The sequence below is a fragment of the Lissotriton vulgaris genome, chromosome 11, assembly GCF_964263255.1.
Source record: "Lissotriton vulgaris chromosome 11, aLisVul1.2, whole genome shotgun sequence".
Classification (NCBI taxonomy): domain Eukaryota; kingdom Metazoa; phylum Chordata; class Amphibia; order Caudata; family Salamandridae; genus Lissotriton; species Lissotriton vulgaris.
In genome coordinates, this window is record NC_141699.1 from 997,790,020 (window position 1) to 997,810,512 (window position 20,493).

The following is a 20,493-nucleotide window of genomic DNA, read 5'->3' on the forward strand; positions in this document are numbered from 1 at the left end:
TGGAGCAGGGGTACAGGGCGGAGAACCAAAGCACCAAGAACTCCGGCATCCGGGCGGGCTGAGACTTCGGGGAAGCGGCGGCGTGAGCAGCGCGTCGTCGCACACGTTTCACCTCGAGAAACGGTGAGGATAGGAATCAGGATGATATTACAGGGCCAAGGGCCGACGGAGCTGGGCGCTCAAGCGTCTGCTCCGGTCGCCATCTTGGCTCCTCCCCTGTCACTTGTACTTTTAACTTATAGTTAAGTTATAAGTAGAGCAGAATGATTTATTTGAAACCGATTTTAAGTTTTTGTTTTGTTTTAACTTGTCTTTGATTCAAATATTGTACAAATAATACAGTACAGATTGGCCCACAGAATTACAGAGCAGTGGAATTAGAATCACATGGTACCTTGCATTACAGGTTGTCGGTGCCGATCAGTACAATTTACTCACTTATTCCACCACATGCTTGACACCTAAATGACGTGACAAGGTATACATCACAATGGCCAACAAACCAGTCTTGAGGTTAAAGCTTATTATTAAGTATATTTATCTAGCTGTTTATTGTATCTCCATATGTATTACTGTATATACTATTGGACCATAAAGTAAACAATAAAAAAAGTCCGAAGTCTCCCAAAATGTTTGCATTTCAAGTTTTAAACTTTAGTAGGCCATAGATGACATGATGAATAGCATGAGGACACTGATGTTGAAAGATAATGCTGAGCATGTGTAAATATGTAATCGACTATTGTGAACCCTTTAATTCATAACATGCCATAACTTGATAATATTAATTTTTACCCTCACACTATTTAAAGGCACTTTTTATTCTACATGGTTATCAAGAAGAAGTACATTTAAACTCATTATTTCACTAATGTTCTGCTGCCTGATTAGTGGAACATGCTTTAAATTGACCAGCTTCTATTCTAGTAACATGGCATTTAGTTGTGTCTCACCTTTGTCTTGAATATAGAATGTTAGCGCTCTAGTTGGTTATTAGAACTCTGTAGCAAAGCTCAAAGTAGAACACTATGAAATCAACTGACATACTGCTGCTGCTGTTTGAAGAATGGATTCACTCAACATTGGTCTGAGATGGATGCTAAAGGTATTCCTGAGTTTACAGCAAATGTTCCTCTTTTTAGTTTTGTTGCCTGCTGAAGATTATTTCCATGAAAAATCATGATAAGAAACAGTTTTCTGGCAAATATGGTCCATTAAATCCCAACAGCAGGGATCAGCTTTACAGATGATGAAATCACCTTAAGATTCACAACAGATCTGAAAATAAGCCCCAAAAAGATGGTTTTACCTGCCTGACAGCATTCATCACCCGTTTTGTATGCTCCAAAAGTAATGGCGAAGCCTAGTCACCAAAAACAATTTATATTCTTGATGTATCCCTCCACCTGCCTAGTAATACGCAAAAACATCATTTTATAAATAAGTTGGCGTAGTGCACCAACATGTCATGAGTTTGAGCTAAGGTAGAATATTATCTGAAAGTGAGGGCACTCCCATGTAGTTTGCCCCCAGCCCTCTGACTCCTCTGTGGTGATTAACTTCCCAGGGCGGCCCTCTCCGTTGGATAATCTTGCTCCAATGTATCATAAAAGAGAAAGATGGAGGCACAAATTAACCGCTTGACTGACTCCCATTGGGTAGGGCTCACCCCCCTACCTGGCTCTCTGCTGGACCAGTGGGGTCAGGTCAGGTCATATTTTCTGGAGGCATTTCATGTCAGAGAAGTAGATAAAAATCATCATTACCCAAACTACTTATTGAGCAATTGTTTTTGTTCCTATGAAACACACATTGATTGTAAAGTTATCATAAGAAAACAGCACAGCCGTCTTTATCGAAAGGCAAATATAACCTCGTTTGGATGCCTTGTTGGGAAATGCACCCATTTTCAGACGTCATTTAAAAGGTTCTTATTCAAGTTCCAAAATCTTTATTCAGATAAAAGAATCCATAAAAGATATATGCAATTAAATCAAGGTTTATAAAGTAAATTTTTCTTTTTTTTAAAGAATGAGAAATACAGTCCAGAATTATATGAAAACTTTAACATACTGCATATTGTCATGCAGGAATCTCATTGGAATCTAACATCAGTCATGCTCATACAATACATTTTCCAGATGGCTATATATTTTCCTTATTCTTGTTCTCACAGAAGTAAAAGCAGAAACTGCAAAACACACTGTCACGGTATCAAGTTTACATACATAGTTAAAAGCATCTTTATAAAAGAACAATGAATGTTCCTTAAACAGCGGTTTAAAAAATGCTTCCTAGCACCCTAAAATATTCACAAATCAGGACAAAGTGCTGCGTGATTTGAATGGATAGGCCATCGCAAGGGTGTTTGGGTAGATTTTCTTTCCAGGGACACATGCTTGGGAATGCATCAAAAAATGAAACCTGTCTAGATGTAATCTTGTAAGGTGGGAAATGTCCTGTATGTTTGTTACAAGTAATAAGTAATTTTGACTGCCAGGTTGTGTAGGACGGTCAACCTATATCTCTAGACTGTGGATTTAATAGACTCCCTGGATTCCCTTCTAGCCGATCTGTGTTTCAAAAGGAGCGCTTTCAGTTCATTTTCACTATAATAGAAAATACTGGGAGGATCAAGGTTTTTATTTAATCTGGACACAGAATGGCTATGCATCACGTCAAGCAGAGCTCATTGCAACGTATTTATTTCAATCATTTGTACCCAGAGCTGGGTTTCTCTTTTGGTAAGTGTATAGAAAAAAAGACAGCACTTAACAATGTTGACACTATTCATTTGAGGTACTATGTCTGAACAGCGTTGCATATCCTTTCAGATATTTTAGTGACCACAGACAAACAGGCTCTACGAATTTGCAAAACCGAATTATGCAATGGGGCCAATATCCAGCTTCTGTGTGAAACATAGTTCTAATCCACTCCATGAGTTGTCCACATGTACTTTAGTCACTCACTTATTTAACAACCTTTTTTTCCCTTCTACTTTGTTATTTTCTATACTCCTCCCGCCCTGCTCACCCACTTCCCAGGCAATCGAGCACAGTCATATTGCTTGCTCCATAGCTATGAATGGGACTACTGAAACCCCTGTTCTGTTAACCTGATACAAGAGGATCTGTTTCAGATGTTTTACTCCTGTTTTTGTGACTGTAATATTGTTCATTGTTAAGTCAAAACTCTTCGAAATGTAACTGAGTGCATATATTTTTTAATATTTTGTTTTAAAGTGACATTTCTTTATGCTAGGATTTCACCACCGATGATCCCAGACTTGAATACAATGTTGATGCAGCTAATGGCATTGTAATGGAAGGATATCTCTTTAAAAGGGCCAGTAATGCCTTTAAAACTTGGAACAGGTAATTATTTTCAGATTTGCTATGATGTATGCCAGAAGACTCAGAGCATATATCTTAATAATACAAGATTTAATACACAATTAAATTGCAGTTCTATTATAATTCAATATAATTGTAATACAGCCATTTTATTGAGTGTTTGTTGCGCACTCATCGTTTACCAACAGTATAGATGGAATTTTCTGTGAATGTGAAACAATAATTTTTTATTTAATATCACCTGTGCCAGAAATGTTGTGGATTTCCTGGGTGATCTCTCGCTTGTCGGAGAAATCCTTCTTACAATCCAAATGGGTCACATGTTTACACCTTGCATGTACTCTTGCATACACCCCTCCCTGCACACACCTATTCCCATCTTGTCATTCACTCTTGCCCCTTTCCCTCCCTATCCTTCTTTCTCTCACCCACTTTCCCTCCCTCTCCTTTATCCAACCTCCCCCTTTTAAACACAGCTGTCTGCTCACATGCAAAGGGTTTCAGCTAGCTATGCTCCTGTTCTGAATGACCAAGACTTATGCAGCGCCTAGCCTGTGTCCAGTGGCCTAATGCAAATGATGAGGTATCCCTACATAATGCGATGAGGAGCCCCCTGAGTCTCCCATAGCACACAGATATTCATTTACCTTGGGCTAGATGGGGCCCAATTTAAGGGTTGAGGGCTCCTTGAAGGGGTGGAGACCTCCCCTCAGCGCCACAAGGGCCATCATTATGCCCCGTAATATGTCATACCAGAAATGCGAGATGACTTTGAGCAGTTAGCCCTGTAGATTATAGACACACCCTGGGAATATACTTCAAAAGGCAAGAACCTCAACTAGTCAACTGTGAATTGTGCTGTGTTCTGTAGCAGCCAATGACTGGAAAGCTTGCAATAGATGTATACTCACTCTGTATGAATGGACACACTTATGGTACACAGTACTCCCTGTAAAATAGGTGTGGCTACTTTGTTGAAAATGCATTTTAATAAACATTTTACACAGTGGGGTGTCAATGTGAAACAAAGACACTGCATGTAAGTGGAACCTCACTCAAAGTTATATTACACATTATAACCTTATAATTATATGCATACGAACAAACAAGAATATGTGCAAGTGTCAGAAGTCATCAAATACAAAGGAAAGGGCTAAAAGGAATGACCAAAAACGCAAAATCCCTGACACATTTTTTTGGTGGAGTTTTATATAGCGCAAACTTGATCTGAAGCCATCATAGCGCTTTACATGAGCACTAGTTACGTTACAGATGGACACATTATTTTTTGGTAGGCACGGGGAGATAAGGTGATTTGCCCAGAATCATAAACACTTTCTTGCTGGGTGTTCCCAATGGCAAGTCTCTCATCCAGTGACACCTGCCAGGGGTGCTGAGGGTGTAGCTAGCGCCTCCTATATGCAACGTTCATATTTTATGATTTGACACAAATGCCTAAAATTGGCAACTGTGATTGATTGATAGATATATTTATTCTTTATTGAACGATTAATTAAAATCATTCCAATAGTGTGACAAATTCTTCAGCGGGTAGTATATAAAAACATGTCTATTAATTGATTAATTAAAAAAACAGTTAAAGGAAACAATTTAAAGTCAAAGAACTGAAGGAAGTACTTTAAAAAAAAGAACCTCTTCCCCAGGTGCTTAAAGTGCAAACATGTCCTCTGGTGGCAAGTTCAGCTCTGAGACCCAGGTAAAGTGCAACATTTTTCGCAGCATATCGATGTTAACGGCCTGCAGCGGCAGTGATACTGACTAGCCTCTTAGTGGCATTGGGGTGCTATAATCAACACCAGCAGAAAACAAAGTGGCACATTAGTCCAAATAGATATTTTACGGGGGGCTAATAAGTACTCTGAGGCTTTGAGGTTGAGGGCGCATTTCATGAGGCAAGTAGGACTCGTAGACCACTGGGTACAACCACCAACTCGCCTTCAAGTCACTGTTAATGCAGTGCCAAAACCCACTGACCTAGTCTAAGGGGTCAATACTGGAGCCAGATGTCCAGGATGAAAGAAGTAAGATCAAGCCGGTGCCAGTCGCAAAGGTGATCGAAGGTAATGAACCAGACCTCTGCTTCGCTGTATGAATTATTCTGTGTCACAGGTGTTATCCATTTTGCATCTAACTTTTGCGTACGAAGTGTGATAATTCAAACCATAGAAAATATCCTTTTAAAGGAGACTAAAAACACTTGCACTAGTCCAGTAGTTTCAGTTTCTCCCCCCTCTCCCCCCTCTCTCTCTCGCTCTCTCGCTCTCTCTCGCTCTCTCGCTCTCTCGCTCTCGCTCTCTCTCGCTCTCTCGCTCTCGCTCTCTCTCGCTCTCTCGCTCTCTCTCTCTCTCTCTCGCTCTCCCTCTCGCTCTCCCTCTCGCTCTCGCTCTCCCTCTCGCTCTCCCTCTCGCTCTCCCTCTCGCTCTCCCTCTCGCTCTCTCTCGCTCTCTCTCGCTCTCTCTCGCTCTCTCTCGCTCTCTCTCACTCTCTCTCTCGCTCTCTCTCGCTCTCTCTCGCTCGCTCTCCCTCTCGCTCCCTCTCGCTCTCCCTCTCGCTCTCTCTCTCGCTCCCTCTCGCTCTCTCTCTCGCTCCCTCTCGCGCTCTCTCTCGCTCTCTCTCGCTCTCTCTCTCTCTCTCTCTCTCTCTCTCGCTCTCTCGCTCTCTCGCTCTCTCTCTCGCTCTCTCTCTCTCGCGCGCGCTCTCGCTCTCTCGCTCTCTCGCTCTCGCTCTCTCTCTCGCTCCCTCTCGCGCTCCCTCTCGCTCTCGCTCTCCCTCGCTCTCTCTCTCGCTCTCTCTCTCTCGCTCTCTCTCGCTCTCTCTCGCTCTCTCTCGCTCTCTCTCGCTCTCTCTCGCTCTCTCTCGCTCTCTCTCGCTCTCTCTCGCTCTCTCTCGCTCTCTCTCGCTCTCTCTCGCTCGCTCTCCCTCTCTCTCGCTCTCTCTCGCTCGCTCTCCCTCTCGCTCCCGCTCGCTCCCTCTCGCTCTCTCTTGCGCTCTCTCTCGCGCTCTCTCTCTCTCTCTCTCGCTCTCTCTCTCTCTCTCTCTCTCTCGCTCTCTCTCTCTCGCTCGCTCGCTCTCTCTCTCTCTCTCGCTCTCTCTCTCTCTCTCTCGCTCTCTCTCTCTCTCTCGCTCTCTCTCTCTCGCTCTCTCCCTCCCTCCCTCCTCTGCCCTCACTGCATTAGTGCTATCTTTGTCATCTCAGTTGACCACAGTAAATGTTGACTTCGAACACTCCTGAAAAAAAGTGGTGGAGATATTCAAGGAATGTATGCGAACCAAATCTAATGATGAATAACCATGCCACTTTTACCTCGGTAGTTACTTCATTGTCCCTAGTACAGGCTCTCTAAAGAGATAATTCTAGAGTTTTCTGACCTAATCAGATTAACAAAGGGTGCTACTTTTCCTTAGAAACATCAAACTGTTCAAAAGATTTAAGTTCTGGTCCTTTTGAAACATTTGATAATACTGTGATGTTGCATCTCATTACCTGGCCCTTTCTCTCACTCTTACGTCTTTCAGCCCAGTAACCCTTGTTTAAAGAACCTTTCTTTTGTTTTCCACATATTCAACTATACTGAGAATTCTGTCAATTTCATGGGCTGCCAGCTCAATGTTGAGAAGAGCAAGGGCAGGACCATTAGTTCATCTGTTAAAGCCAACATGTATGATACGAACGCTGCCAGATGGAGCAGACGGTGTGTTGTTAGCACTCATCGTCATTAGAATAAAAGGCTTTATGTGAAAGGCATACAAAGCTGGAGGCCAAACTCTTCCCTTCCTCAACCCATATGGAATGCCAAAATACATCAGATGTTGGTAGACATGACCAGCTTTTATGCCAGACTTTGCTCCCACTTATTAAAATGAGAGGAATGGCTGTTTCCTTCAAACCCATCACGAGGAAATCACACACAGCTATCAAAAGTCTTCTTTGTGCAAAAGAGCACCAATGGCAAGCATTGATGGGCTCTTTCGGTCCATTTAAGTAGTGCTATTGCTGTGTCGAAGTACTTTGTGTTGTGTTATGAAACATATTTTTCTGGTTTGCTAGTAACTTTGGCAACATTTGATTAACCTGACCAAACATATCTGTACTTATAAATGCCACTTCTTGTATGAGAAGGTAAATGTAGCTCATTAAAACATCTGAGTGTAAACAATTAAATTAAAATGCTCTACATTAACAGATTTAACGTTAATATACAACCTAACAGGAGAAATCTTGGTCTACTGCCTCACAGATTCCATTTTAAGTTTCACATAACAGAGAAACGACTGGTTCCATTCGTAGAGGACCTGGAATACCTTTACCTCACTGCACATATTTAACCATTTTTATTCGAGATATTGTTAATGTGCTTTGCTTTTTGATATAAAATGAGAACAGGTATACCACAAATATAAAGTTCTGATGAGTGTCATAGGCCTTTTTTCTTTTTTACTACTGTTGATGCGTAGTTATCATGCTTTAGGAAGTACAATTTTGTGGGCTAGCAACATTATATTGCTTCTTTCCCAAGCTCTACAAAGCTTTTCTTAAACGTCTTGTTTAAGTGGCCATTCGAGGTACTTGAGCGCTGAGAATATGTGGCTTAGTGCAGCTTTGATGCCGCGTTCTGCCATTCCATGATTCTCGAATTACTCCCCACTGGTCAGAACTTTAGATGGCAGGAAATTGCATGTTAAATCTGCTGAGCAGTGGCTCAGCAGACCTATCCTTTATATCCTGCAAAACGGTCTCTACACTCCAAACACCTTCATTTCCACTCCGCACCATCATTTCATTCTCCCTCCCAATGATCTAGCCTCTCGCCTCTTCTGTTAAACTCTACATGAAACTTCTTGGTCCTGTGCTTCACATGGGAGCTTCAGTTCTTCACTATGTCAACAGCATCCAACTGTACCTCAAAGTTTTGAACCCTTCAGAAATCTCCACCCTCCTTTCTAACCAAAACAGCTTTTTCCAACTTTACCTTCTTATGAAAATTACACGGTCCATCCTGAGAACCATTGTTTAAGTCCTCGTATTATTTCACTTTTTTTTACGGTGGCAGTGCCCTATTTCCTTGCATCCACAGGACTAATCTTGCCTCTTTCAGGGCCATCCCACACATGGCTGCTATCCTTTTGAAAAGCACAGAAAAAACAGATAACGTCATGTCCATTCTAAAAGACCTCCATTGGTTGCCCTTAGAGGCTTGAATTCACTTGAAAATTGCTTGGATCACCCAGAGACGTGTACACCTATTTCTGCCCACCTATCTGGGTATCCCAAGGCCCCGAACCAGACCTTCTCATGTTTTGACCTTAGACTCTGGAGCAACTCATAAAAACCGGCCAGACCAGGAACCTGAGTCCAAACTCCCTCCTACTCATCCCACCTAAAACGAATAAAAAAAAACTACGGACCGATCTTTCACCGGAAGCGCTCCCAACATTTGGAACTCCATTCCCCCTCACATAAGAACCATTCGATCCTTTGTAGAATTCAAAAGCCAACTCAAAACCCTGTTCCTCAACCGCTCCCTAGGGAATGGATAGCTCTGGGCAGCTAGCGGACTTCGAGCTCTGCTCCAGCTCTATGAGTCCGAAGCACCCTGAAGAGAAAAAACTGTCCTGCACTACAATGTGTTGCTCTTTATTTTTGCGTTCTTATGTTGATATGTCACTCTTCTATTTTGTATCTGATGATTATCTGTTATGTACCTATTGTAATGCGCTCCAATACCCCTGGGTCGGGATAGCGCTATAGAAAACTTTTTAAATAAATAGCTTTCCTAAAGACTGAGGACTAATAACAGCGTTCTCCACTTCAGAAGGAACCTGAACAATCACCCTGTCTGAACGTATCCATAAATCCTTTCTCCTTGTCAGACTTTGCTCCTCTCCAATTGTAAGCTTACCATGATTCTTCCTGCATAATCTACTTTCTTCCTTTATTTTACTGTTATCTAGATTGCTGTAAAGTGCTCTGCTGCTCCTATGGCTAAATCCATGCCATATAAATACTATAAATGTATCAATTAGTAAATTCCTAGTCACAAGTTACATTTCACGGGCAAAACATTGACTGGCAGAAAATGTTCCCCTGCAGCAGTCTGGGAAATCTAAAATCTCCTTAACAAAGGTGACGTTTTCTGACTTAGCCCGACTTCAAGGACAGATAATTTAGCTGGACTAACCCCAAATTATATGCAGCTCGAAGCTTAACCTCTTGGCTCCTCCCCTCCCTCAGAAATGGTAATAGCGTGTTACTCTTATCACGTTTGCACATATACATACGCACACACGTTGAGTTAGCAATGTTTGCATCAGTATCAATACTGACTGTATATGTGCTTATTGTGTTATTGCCTCTGCATACTCTTATGCATATCCATATGTTCAAAACTGATCTTCAATGGATAATCAGTACGTAGAAATGTTATAACTGTTTCACCTCTTCTGACACACCAAAAATAGTTATTTGTATGAAATGTGCATTTTTGAGTGGATCCAGTGTATGCAATTTCTCTGGCTTTGGGCTTTATTTCTTGCTGTGTTTTCATTTCACCCTACTTCTTTGCTTATTTTGCCTGTTTTGCATTTTCCTTCCTTTTCCTTCTTTCCAGAATGTTTTAATCCTACCCCATTTTTTCACATGACAGGAAAAAGCCAGATCGCATCAGGTACCAATCAGTTCTGTGTTGCTTTCCACTGATCTTCTTTGGCATGAGAAATTTCATTATTAACCACACCTAAACATATGATTTTATTTGCAGTGCATGAGAAGTGTCTCAGCCAAGTGTAACCAGGGCATGTAGGTGATAGTGTCCCAAGTGTACCTTGATGACCTCAGTTGTGAAGATAGATTGTTAGTTATTAGTAGGAATAAAAGGGAGGCAGCCTTTAAAATACGCCCCCAGCTTGAGATGCTTCACAGTGAAACATGTAAACTAGTTTTAGCCTTCTGCTAACTGCTAAATAAGATATCACGTCCAACTTATTATAAGTGTATTATATCTTCATGCACTTGCAATAAGGTGGACGGTCACATTTATGACGCAGTACCTGTCCACCAAATGATAAATCAGTTCCTTAATCTCATTAACCCATTGTCCAGTTGTCCAAACCTGTGGCATATTGTGTTCAGTTAAGTCTTGGAACCAGAGCACATTATTCCAACAACTTAAATGTTTCAGAAATGTAAGGCTGATATCACCTGTGGACCTGATCTTGGTCCAGTGTCACATGTACATGCCTACCAGCTTTCCTGCTTGGTACATGTCCCTGAATGTATACAGTTGAACATGCTTTCAATTAGCTCTGAGATGTTCTCTCAGTCTTACTTTTACTTGAAAAGCTAGTAGCTTTTTGGGAGTTTCATGGTCAAATACCTTACTTGTGCTCTTACCTTAGCTTCCTCGCATGCTGCAGGTCACTGGCTTACAGGAATCTAGAGTTGGTATTTGCGCATTCACCTCTGGTGTCTTGCTTAGGTTACACTTTGAGTGCTTGGACTCTCAGCATCCTTTTCTCCCTCATGGCCATGACATCATTCTCTTTCACTGTAGATTTTGAAGAGTTGTCTTCATCAGTGGTTGTGCAGGTTTGTTTTCTATGATGCTAAGGAGTTCCAGGGCTTCACTGTGAGAAGGCAGCACAGTGAGGCCTATTTTCATTTCTTTCCTTTCTCAACTCTCAAAATACATTTCATATATCTGGGTGAGTTGCTAAATCACAAATATTAGTGCCAGTATTAAACACAGGTGGCATTGAACAGTAAAGCTACATCCGGCTTTAACTGGAGCATTGGGGTTTCAAGTAGGTTGTGATAGATATCCCACACTGATAGTTGTCACCAGTAAGACTAATTCTACAGTCATCCTAATCCAATTTCCTTTGTTTGGCGACATATTCGAGACTTCAGAAACCGAGCTTTGTCCTAACAGAAAACCAAAGTTCTGTCTCTAGATGCATTCGGTTCCTCTGGTGTGCCAGTGCGCTGGGCCTCTTCTGAGGGTGCCTTGATGGAAGCCTATTCATTTGCACCCTATTATGGCATGTGGTTGATTGATGTACTTCACATATCAATGTGGTAGAGATTATAAATTGCAACATGTTTAGTTTGTTATTTGTGATCACTAGATTATCTATATTCTTGGGTCTGTAGGAAGAAACAATCCTCATTGCTCCAGTACTCCGTAAAGTCCACACCTAGGTGTGGGGGAGAGAAGGGCAAAGGGGGAGAGGGAAACAGTAGTCCCCAGCGATGTCCTCTGGGAATTAAGTCGTACGCGATGCCGGAGGATGGGTTGCTGTTTGTTGGGCAGAGGGTTGCTGGGACTACCCCATTGGAGTCGTGAAGTATGAAGGGGACGCTTTGTGTCTAATATTAAAAGAGGTGAAGGGCTCGCAACCCTGGGGGTTGGAAACAGGAGTATTCCAAGCAAGATAGGTAGAGGAGAAGGGGTGGCCAAAGTGGCTGAAATTTCTTGTCCGTGTGTGCAAGCTTGTACGTCATCTGCTCCAGTGCAATGGTGTGCCAGAGCTGTCAGAACCAGGATGCTGTTATTTTCTTTTTCAATTGTTTAAAGAAAGTTCCTCGATAAGGCTAAAGGAACAGTAACAGTTGCAGGTTTCACTTTGCCAGTATTAGTGCATTGTGGAACACCAATATGTTTCTTTATAGAATATATTTGATGAACATTATCATAGCAACTGTTTTCACTGATTTGTGTTGGTTCAGACGCTGTTGTCTGAGGTCTTTTCTACAAGTCTTCGTAGGGCTAGGCTAGTGCTGTCCTGAAAACTCACCCTTTGCTTTTGAATAACTTATTTCTTCCAAAACTCATATTTTAATACAAAGAGCGCCAGTCTCAGACTGGATGTTAGAAGACCTCTCTTTCTATTGGATGACATCAGTGTCTTAAACAATGAATGCAGGGCTTTAATATCATACAATGTTTTATCCCTTGGTAAACCACCGTCTTTCGTTTCATTGCTTTCTGGATTTCTTGTATTCCCCCTAACGAAAACATTCATTTGTGTAATTAAACTGAGGGCAAAGACACCATGTAAAAATGTTGTCTGTCCCGGCTAGTAGCGAACAGTGCTCCTACTGTGCACCACACAAACTCAGCAGTTCAGGCAGAGAGAAGGAGACTGCTGTACAAGGGGTAATTATGTAACCATATATTGCTGGTGAGCATCATAAGCCAGATGAACCAATGTGAGCAGCAGAGTTTCTCCCACATGCATGGTAGGCAAATGGATGACTGGATTAATGAAAGTTGTCTTTGAGCCCGGAAGATCGGCAGATAGAAACATTATCCAGCTAGTGGTGTACCTTGCACAATGGATGTTAATTAGGCCTGAAATACAATCTTTATTCAGCCTAGATTCTGAGAAGAAAAAAACAATTGGCATCTCATGTATAGCAATATCATCAAGTTATTTTGTAGAAGGGTGACATTGCCAGGTAGACAAATGAGTGCACACACTTAGAGATGTTTCCAAGAATAGAGGTGGATGCAGCCTCACTTGCCCTATTCAGCAGTATTTCTGTTGCTTACATTTGGGGTTAAGGAAGGGCGTCAGTCCAAATTTACTTTTAATATTTGTCTATTTTTAGATAGGCTGCCATTTTATTAGATTGCATATATGTTTATACCTTTACAATATGCTTCAGTCATGTGAATCTAGTCACTTGCTATACAAAGCACATTAGATTTCAAAGTAAATTGTATTACATACTATTATAGTGGGATAAAATCGTAGAGAGATGGAATTAAAATTCCTGCCAATCTAGATTGAAGTATTTCAAAACTGCAAATACATACTCCCTAATAAATGTTTGCTGTGATTGAAATATTTTCAGGCACTTGGAAGGCATACCTTTCATTTGTGTTTATTTTTATTTGCATATCTGATATAGTTTCAGGCTAAAGTGACAATTTGCGTGCACACAACACATGAAAAGTTTTGTTATGCTTAACAAGGAATTGTGTTTTTTGATGTATGACCTTTATGTGCACTCCCTGTTAAGTTTGAACCTTTGGTTTAACTCTAGTTCACTTTAAAACATTATTTTATTCAGCTTAACATGAGCCATAAAACAAGGTGAATGTATATAGTACCAAAAGCAAGGCGTTGAGGACAAAAAAAGTGTGCACTATAGTCACTGTTCAGTACTTTTCTTCAAAGTTTCCAAAGAAGACGCTCAACTCTCCGTAGCACACCGCTCCTGGCCACAATCCTCAAAATGAAGACTATAAGACGTTCCTTTCCAAGTTAAATGTATGTACATTTAGATGACAATTGGACATTTTCAAAATATGTTCAACAACATTTCATCCTGAGTTTTTGTTTTAGTATTAAGTATATATGTATAATTATCACATACTTTCTTGTGTTGAACTATATACCTAAAGAAATATGGAAAATAGTTTATTTCTCAATTTCCAAGTCCCATCGTCTTCATCTTCTATTACATTGAGAAACCAATGCCAACTATGACAGTTTAAAAAAATACAACATTCTTTCTCTTCAATCTTAGCAACATGAAAAATTACATACATTTGCTTACAGTTTCTGGTTGCTCTATTCTTCATGTACTGAATAAAGGCTCTAGATCCATAAAATATTCATAGGATTATGTAGCTAATGGTTATTTTGCTCCTCCAAGTAGAACCAGCTTCTGTTTCTTGTGTTATTATATTTTTTAATTCTACTCTAGATAGATGTCCTGCTGTATGAAATACAAAGAGAAAACTTATCCAGTCAGAGGTGTTATTGGCTAATAAACGTTATTGACAAAGTCATGTGACTACTGGCTAAATAAAGTATTCATTGCTCATCAGTGCCCTGATATGCTATGGCAGTTACAGAAGCCACAGTTGATTCTAAGCATACTGGCTGCACCAGGAAAACAAATCTGAGTCTTAATGGCATATTCAAACCGCCTTCAGTCAAGCCTTGCGGTAGAAGACAATTGCAATCTTTTTTTTCAGCATCGTTTTTCATTAATACTGCCATGTGTTGCCTCTAAGACAGTACATTTGTGTTAGATGAGTATTTTATTCCTTCAAGGTGGGCTTGGCTAAAATAGCCAGGCTAAGATAACTGATTATGGTTCTTTGTCCTTGCCTTAATCCTTTCAGGGTTGAAGTATTTGCACAGGGAAATAGGAGGTCCAATTACTTAACCCTACCTTCATTCCATTCATAGGAAACCTGGTTCATGTCCGCTTTCCTATCTCCCTGCCCTATGTCTGCCCTTAGTGTTTAAAATAGCAAATACCAGGTCTCTGTGTGGCCGTCTTCCATATTCCTGAGTACCTGCTTACCTCCTTCCCCCACCCCAACCAAAATATTAAGAAACAATACCCTGTCAATTTCCCATTCTGTCTGACCCTTCTCTTCTAGTCTGAATGAGCAGAAAGGAAGTGCAGTGACATTCAGAGCAGCTGCCAACATGGAGACAAATTCACTGTTTGTTGCGGCTCTGCAGTGAGTTGTGACTGCTAATCAAGCTAATGGTCACCAATGACAGACCGTCACCCACATTCTCTTTCTTTCCTCAGGTCTCCAGTGAATCAAACACGATTGTGGGTTGCAGAGGGAAAAGTGGGTTATAAGCAGCCGTTCTACTGCCTGCTCTTTGTCTCTATGTATCCAATGAAAATGGCAAATGAGCATAAGCAGCGCCTCAGACCCCCATTTTTCAGTGTTGAGCAGTGAGCACTGTAATTTTTGTGTCACTTTTCTTACACCAAAATAGTGATATCTGTCTGGATTTCAAATATTTGTATATGGTCCAGGTTCTGAAGAAGGCCCTAGGCCAAAAATACGTTGGAATTTTTCCAATGAACACGTTGAGTTCCCCATCTTCATTCCAAAGTAGAAGCGAGTACTCCTCTTAGTCTTTGACAGCATGATATAGATACAAATTGTAGTGGGGCTGTCAGTTTTGAAATCTACTCCTGAAGTTACTGAGGGTGTGTGGTGATTGCAGTGGCTGAGCAAGGCTGCTTTGGGCCCTAGTGCAAACAAGAACATTTGTCCCCTCACTTTCACTTGGGTGGTAAAGGACTGTCATAATCAGGGTAATTTGACAACTGTGACTGAAGTTGCTTTTGCACTGGACACCACACCCCTTGGACCCTGCTGCAGCTTCACCTGCATTGCCCAGAGATAGCTATGCCCATGCTGATTGGTAACCATCATTTTGGGAAAGGTCAGTGAGTTTCTAGAAATGGTCATGGACGAATGGGAAAGTTGACTGGTAATGGAAAGGAATGCAGGATAGATGGGTTAAAGTTGTTTTTTCCTTAAAATGAGACATTGTACAGGATAGAAAAAACTGAGGTAATGTGCACAGCCTATTACCTGTACAGTGGCATCCCTCCTGTAGAGTTTTTAAAGTAAATTATTCAAAGATATATTACATTGTAAAATGTATAACTTCCATGCCCCCATCCCTTATATTATTTTAGTTATGTTGTGTAGGCAGAGTTTTTGCAAATAGTTATCAAAGTGGCTCTAGATGTAATTGCTTCTAGCCAAACCATCCTAAATGGTAAATCACATTTAGTTTAATCTAGATCTTATTTCCCTTCATCTTCCACTAGCATAGACTGCTGAGAACAACTCTTTTAGCGGCAGAAGTCAGCAATGTGGTATTTCTGTACCTAATTAGCACGACATAGAGCAAGTCATTTGCTCCTTGCAAAAGCCATAACTATAGATTTGCATATTTAATTGTTTCTTTCAATGTATTTATATAAATAACCAGATGTACTGTTAACAAGAGAATTCGAGAGAGGTTATACTTGTTATACCAGGGTATTTGTAACACTGGTGGTAACATGGATGAGGGAAATTCAGGCAATTACAATTTGGACTCGAAGGGCCCACTAAGAAATTTGAAATTACTAGGGAAATTGGTAATTGGGTCCGGTTTTCCGGCAAATTCCTCCTTTTGGCCAGTCTTTCACCTGGAGTTTTTGAATACTTTTAGTGCTGAAAACTCCATGTGAAAAAAAAAAGAAATTGCAAATCAGAATAAAGAGGTCACAAGTGATGAGTCATGTAAATGTTTAAATCTTTACTCCTTAGCAAAAAATAGGCAAGCAAATAAGGCAGCTTCAGGTAGTCTAGAGAGATTGTCTGATGCCCTTGGCTATTGTTTCATTAGTTAGTGAAACTGCTGTGTAGCTATTACATAGACTCCAGTCCAATGTACTTTTGTTTCATTGTTTACTGAGAGTTTCCTCTGCTGTCCCTTAACTTTTCTCCTTTACTGCTTTTTTAATCTGCTTTAAACACAACTTTGGGAGCTGCTTGCACTAATGAGTAATGTTTTACTGATTGAGTAAACATAGGTGAAACCATTTCATTTCACTCCCGTGTTCTAACATTCAATGTTTTATGTGACATAACATTGCTAAATACTTCTGTTATGTTATCAACATGTGTGTGGTAATCCCAGGCAGCTTTTTTATAATGTATTTATACCTTACTTCATACAGGCGCTGGTTCTCAATACAAAACAACCAACTGGTATATCAGAAAAAAATGAAGGTAACGATTTAAGATGGCTATAGAGGACTTTGTTCCACAAAATGGTGCTTCATTTATTTTTGTTTTCCTTATTGTTATTTTGCCCTCTCTATTTTATTTTCATCCTGTATCGTCTTCCTTGGGACCTCCTCGCTCTCCTTTGATTTTTCCATCTTTGATGGCCAAAGGAACATGTTGTGTAATGGCAGGAAGAATTGCCACTCTGTCTGTCTAGGAATCTGTGATACCTTTGGCATGTGATCGACTTCCCTGTTCCCAAGCATCACATTTTTGTTACATCATGGTCAGCAAACTAATAAAGAACTTTGATTGTATGCCATCAACAATAAGCATACTTACTGCAAAAAGTGGGTTTACAAGTAAAACATTAGTGTGTGAATCCCACATTGTCCAAACCTCTCAGAACCCTTAATTGTTAGTGGCCTCATCCTTCTATGTTTGTATAATGTGTATTTGTCTGTGTGCTACTCCTTCCCATCCTGATCACTTACTACTTTCATGAAGACGCTAAGCTTGCTTAGTGAGTGCAACCCATCCTTGAACACCATTGAACAAAGGTGCTGAAAACAAATTTAGATAAGTGGACACAAGTATGAATCGACTGATTCACCCACGTCAAATAATACAACAGTTAAAGAGATCCAAAGTTATCACCAAATTAGACCGTCAACTATTGAAATTCAACAACTTGAGCATTCATGTTTTCATTAGCAGTCCCTATGGAAAATAATGAATAAGCGGAACAATTTTTTTAAATGGCACCCACATAAATTATTTAAAAGACTAGAAAATTGAAAGAAATAACAAAACTAGAAATGTTAATATAATGAAAAAGCAGGCAAATTACAAAATATATGAATTGTAAATTCAAAGATGCAAAAAGAAAAGGTTTATATATTTGAATTCGCTCTGCAAACAATTGATGTCAGAATAAGTCAGATTTTTTTAATTTGAAAATGTATTTATCCCTCAGTATTTCAGGCAATTATTGTTGGGGGAATCTTTGATTACTTCATGACCATACATGCACCCAGTTAAATGTGGTAATGTGGAGTGGAAAGTATACTTTACCTTACAGCTCCACTCTCTAACGTTTGTAATACTTTATGAATGGACCTTATCCTAGAATCAAACCATTAGCAGTGCATATAGACATTCTGATCGAATAACATTCAAATAGAATGATTCAATTATTAATTCTGAGGAAAATCTCAGAATGTTGTAACTGACGTCTCTCAAAGGCTTGCATTCTTCAAAAATGTTCAGTTATCATAGGCATGTCCTTCCTGTGTGATTCTTAGTAGTATTATCCTGATTGTAAAGTAATTAATGTCTCACAAAAGTGCAGGAAGACATTCCAGAAATTGATGTAAATAAATACACCAGAATAGCCAAGATGTGTGTTTGGTATGATGCATCTCTTTTAGATCAGCAGCATTTAAGTTATGTCATTTTAACATTATGTTTACATTGCTGTCCACACGCCCTACTTTTACATTGTAATTCTTGTTAAACTTGACATTTGAACAAGTAACTTATAACATTTTTTACAATTCCCCTATGTTTACTTTGTTTGTTTTCTTTTAACCTCGTGTTAACCCGTTGCCTGCTGATGACGGAACCGGTCCGTCATCAGCTACGGGTGAGCTGTGCTGATGGCGGAGCGGTTCCGTCATGGCCCGATCGGTGCGCCTGCGCGGCGCGAATTTCGCGCCTGCGCTGACGTTCTATTGAGCGGGGCGGGCCATGACGGAACCGCTCCGTCACAAGCAGAGGTCAACCGACGCTGGTGACGGAGCGGTTCCGTCACCAGCATGCGGCCGCCTCGCGGCCGCCCCGCCCCCTTAGCACTGCGGCGGAATAGCCGCCGCAGTGAAGGGGTTAATTGAAAAGCTTAACACAAATGCTACACATTTCAAATAATCAGGCATTCCATAACAATGGTGCCCAGTCTCATAAATAGCAACTCTGATTATAAACATGGGAATAGTGGCAGTAAAGAACTAACACTAGAGAAGCAGCGAAAATGTTATCTTAAAAGCAGTTTTAGTGCCATTGCTGTGTTGACTCAAAAAGACATATTAAGATAAATCAACCCACGTTCAGAAAGGGGAGATATTTGAGACCCCAGTGTCCATCCCACCCAATGGGTAAGTGCTTCTTGCATTCAACCTGGGTGCCAATCTGGATCCAGTACTTCTCAAGGGGATTAAATTAGCTGTGGGATATTGGAGAAAGGGGGCGTAGAGCAGAAGAAATAATGTGACTTGAATCTAAAAGTGAGCTTGGATCCTGGTAAGTTATCTAGATGACGTTTGGGCAATAAATCCTATGCAATGGGATGGAAAGGAGAAGTGAGTTTTTTGTCAATAGTAATCGCATTTTATAGTGCTCTGAACCGCTGTCGAGGCATTGAAGCGCTTTACACTGGGCAGCATGCTGCTCTGGGGACACAATGTTAGTGGTTCATTGTTTATTGGTTATAGGAATTAATCTTGTGCTCTCAGGTAAACCATTCCATGTGTTTACTTAAGTTTCTTTGTGGTATGTTAAATTACCATGATGTATGTGTAATCCTTAGTAGGACGTTTGTGAGTTCATGTGGATGGCTGGTGGAATTAATAAATGAGCTAGTAGATGTGCAAGGGTATTACACAGGAGGTTATGATCTTTGAATCCAGGTGTGGGCAATTTACAGAAATTCATTAATAGAGATTCTACGTAGAGGTGACAGCCAGAAGTGGTAAGTCGAGGTCAGTTTTTGTGCAGGGGTCAAACAGCATGCAATCTGAGGATGCAACACTGTAGAAAGAAGCAACAATTTCCATGTGTTACAGTGGTCTATTAGATACTTTTCACGGGCACTAGATTCAGATGAACAATATGCGCACTCCTCAGCTGCCACTGGACTACTGCTTCAGCAAGAACAGCTGATCAGTTCAGGGGTTGGAAGTGTAAAGTGATGATTGGATACATGTATTAGGGAATATGAAGATATTTAGGCAATGCTTGAGGAAGCAGTATCCTTGTGATCATAGCAACGTGAGAAAATATAAATGGTAAATAATGCAAACTTTGAAATGTAGATTTTGCAAATGCTGGAGCAGATGTCTTCTGATGTTCACCTTTAACGTTTGGCTCACATTATTAAAGGGGAATCCATTTGAGTGCCACTTATTTAGCCTGGCTTATCTTGAGGTGAAGGAGAGACTTCCCAGACAATGGAAATGTGTTGCCTGAAGTCCTGTGGGTGGGAAGTGAATTAGGGTGCTCAAAATCCCTTTGACTGTTTAAGATGGCTCCCGTGGGCCGTGAGCTGACGAGCTCTGTGAGCACCTGCAGGCTGAGAGTGGGACTAACCCTGAGGAAACTGCGGCAGCACGTCCAGCGACCTACGAACATTTTTCCCCACTGATGAAAGAGGAATCTAGAAACACGTGTCTGGGGATACACTTGAAAAGAATACTGGTACTGGCGCTGGCCAACAAACTGTGAGAACTGTGTGTGAAGCAGGCAACATTGAACCACATCTACCATGATGCATGAGGTAATTCAGC

The 20,493-nt window shown here is 40.8% G+C and overlaps 1 protein-coding gene across 1 annotated transcript in view; it reads left to right on the forward strand.

The window, feature by feature from the left end:
- Positions 1-20,493, forward strand: part of ACAP2 (ArfGAP with coiled-coil, ankyrin repeat and PH domains 2) — a 320,820-nt gene that overhangs the window by 209,348 nt on the left and 90,979 nt on the right. Inside the window, exons 10-11 of the mRNA XM_086944277.1 lie at positions 3,265-3,377; positions 16,885-16,936. Of these exons, the coding sequence (XP_086800403.1) occupies positions 3,265-3,377; positions 16,885-16,936 (165 nt within the window). The remainder of the gene's footprint in view (positions 1-3,264; positions 3,378-16,884; positions 16,937-20,493) is intronic.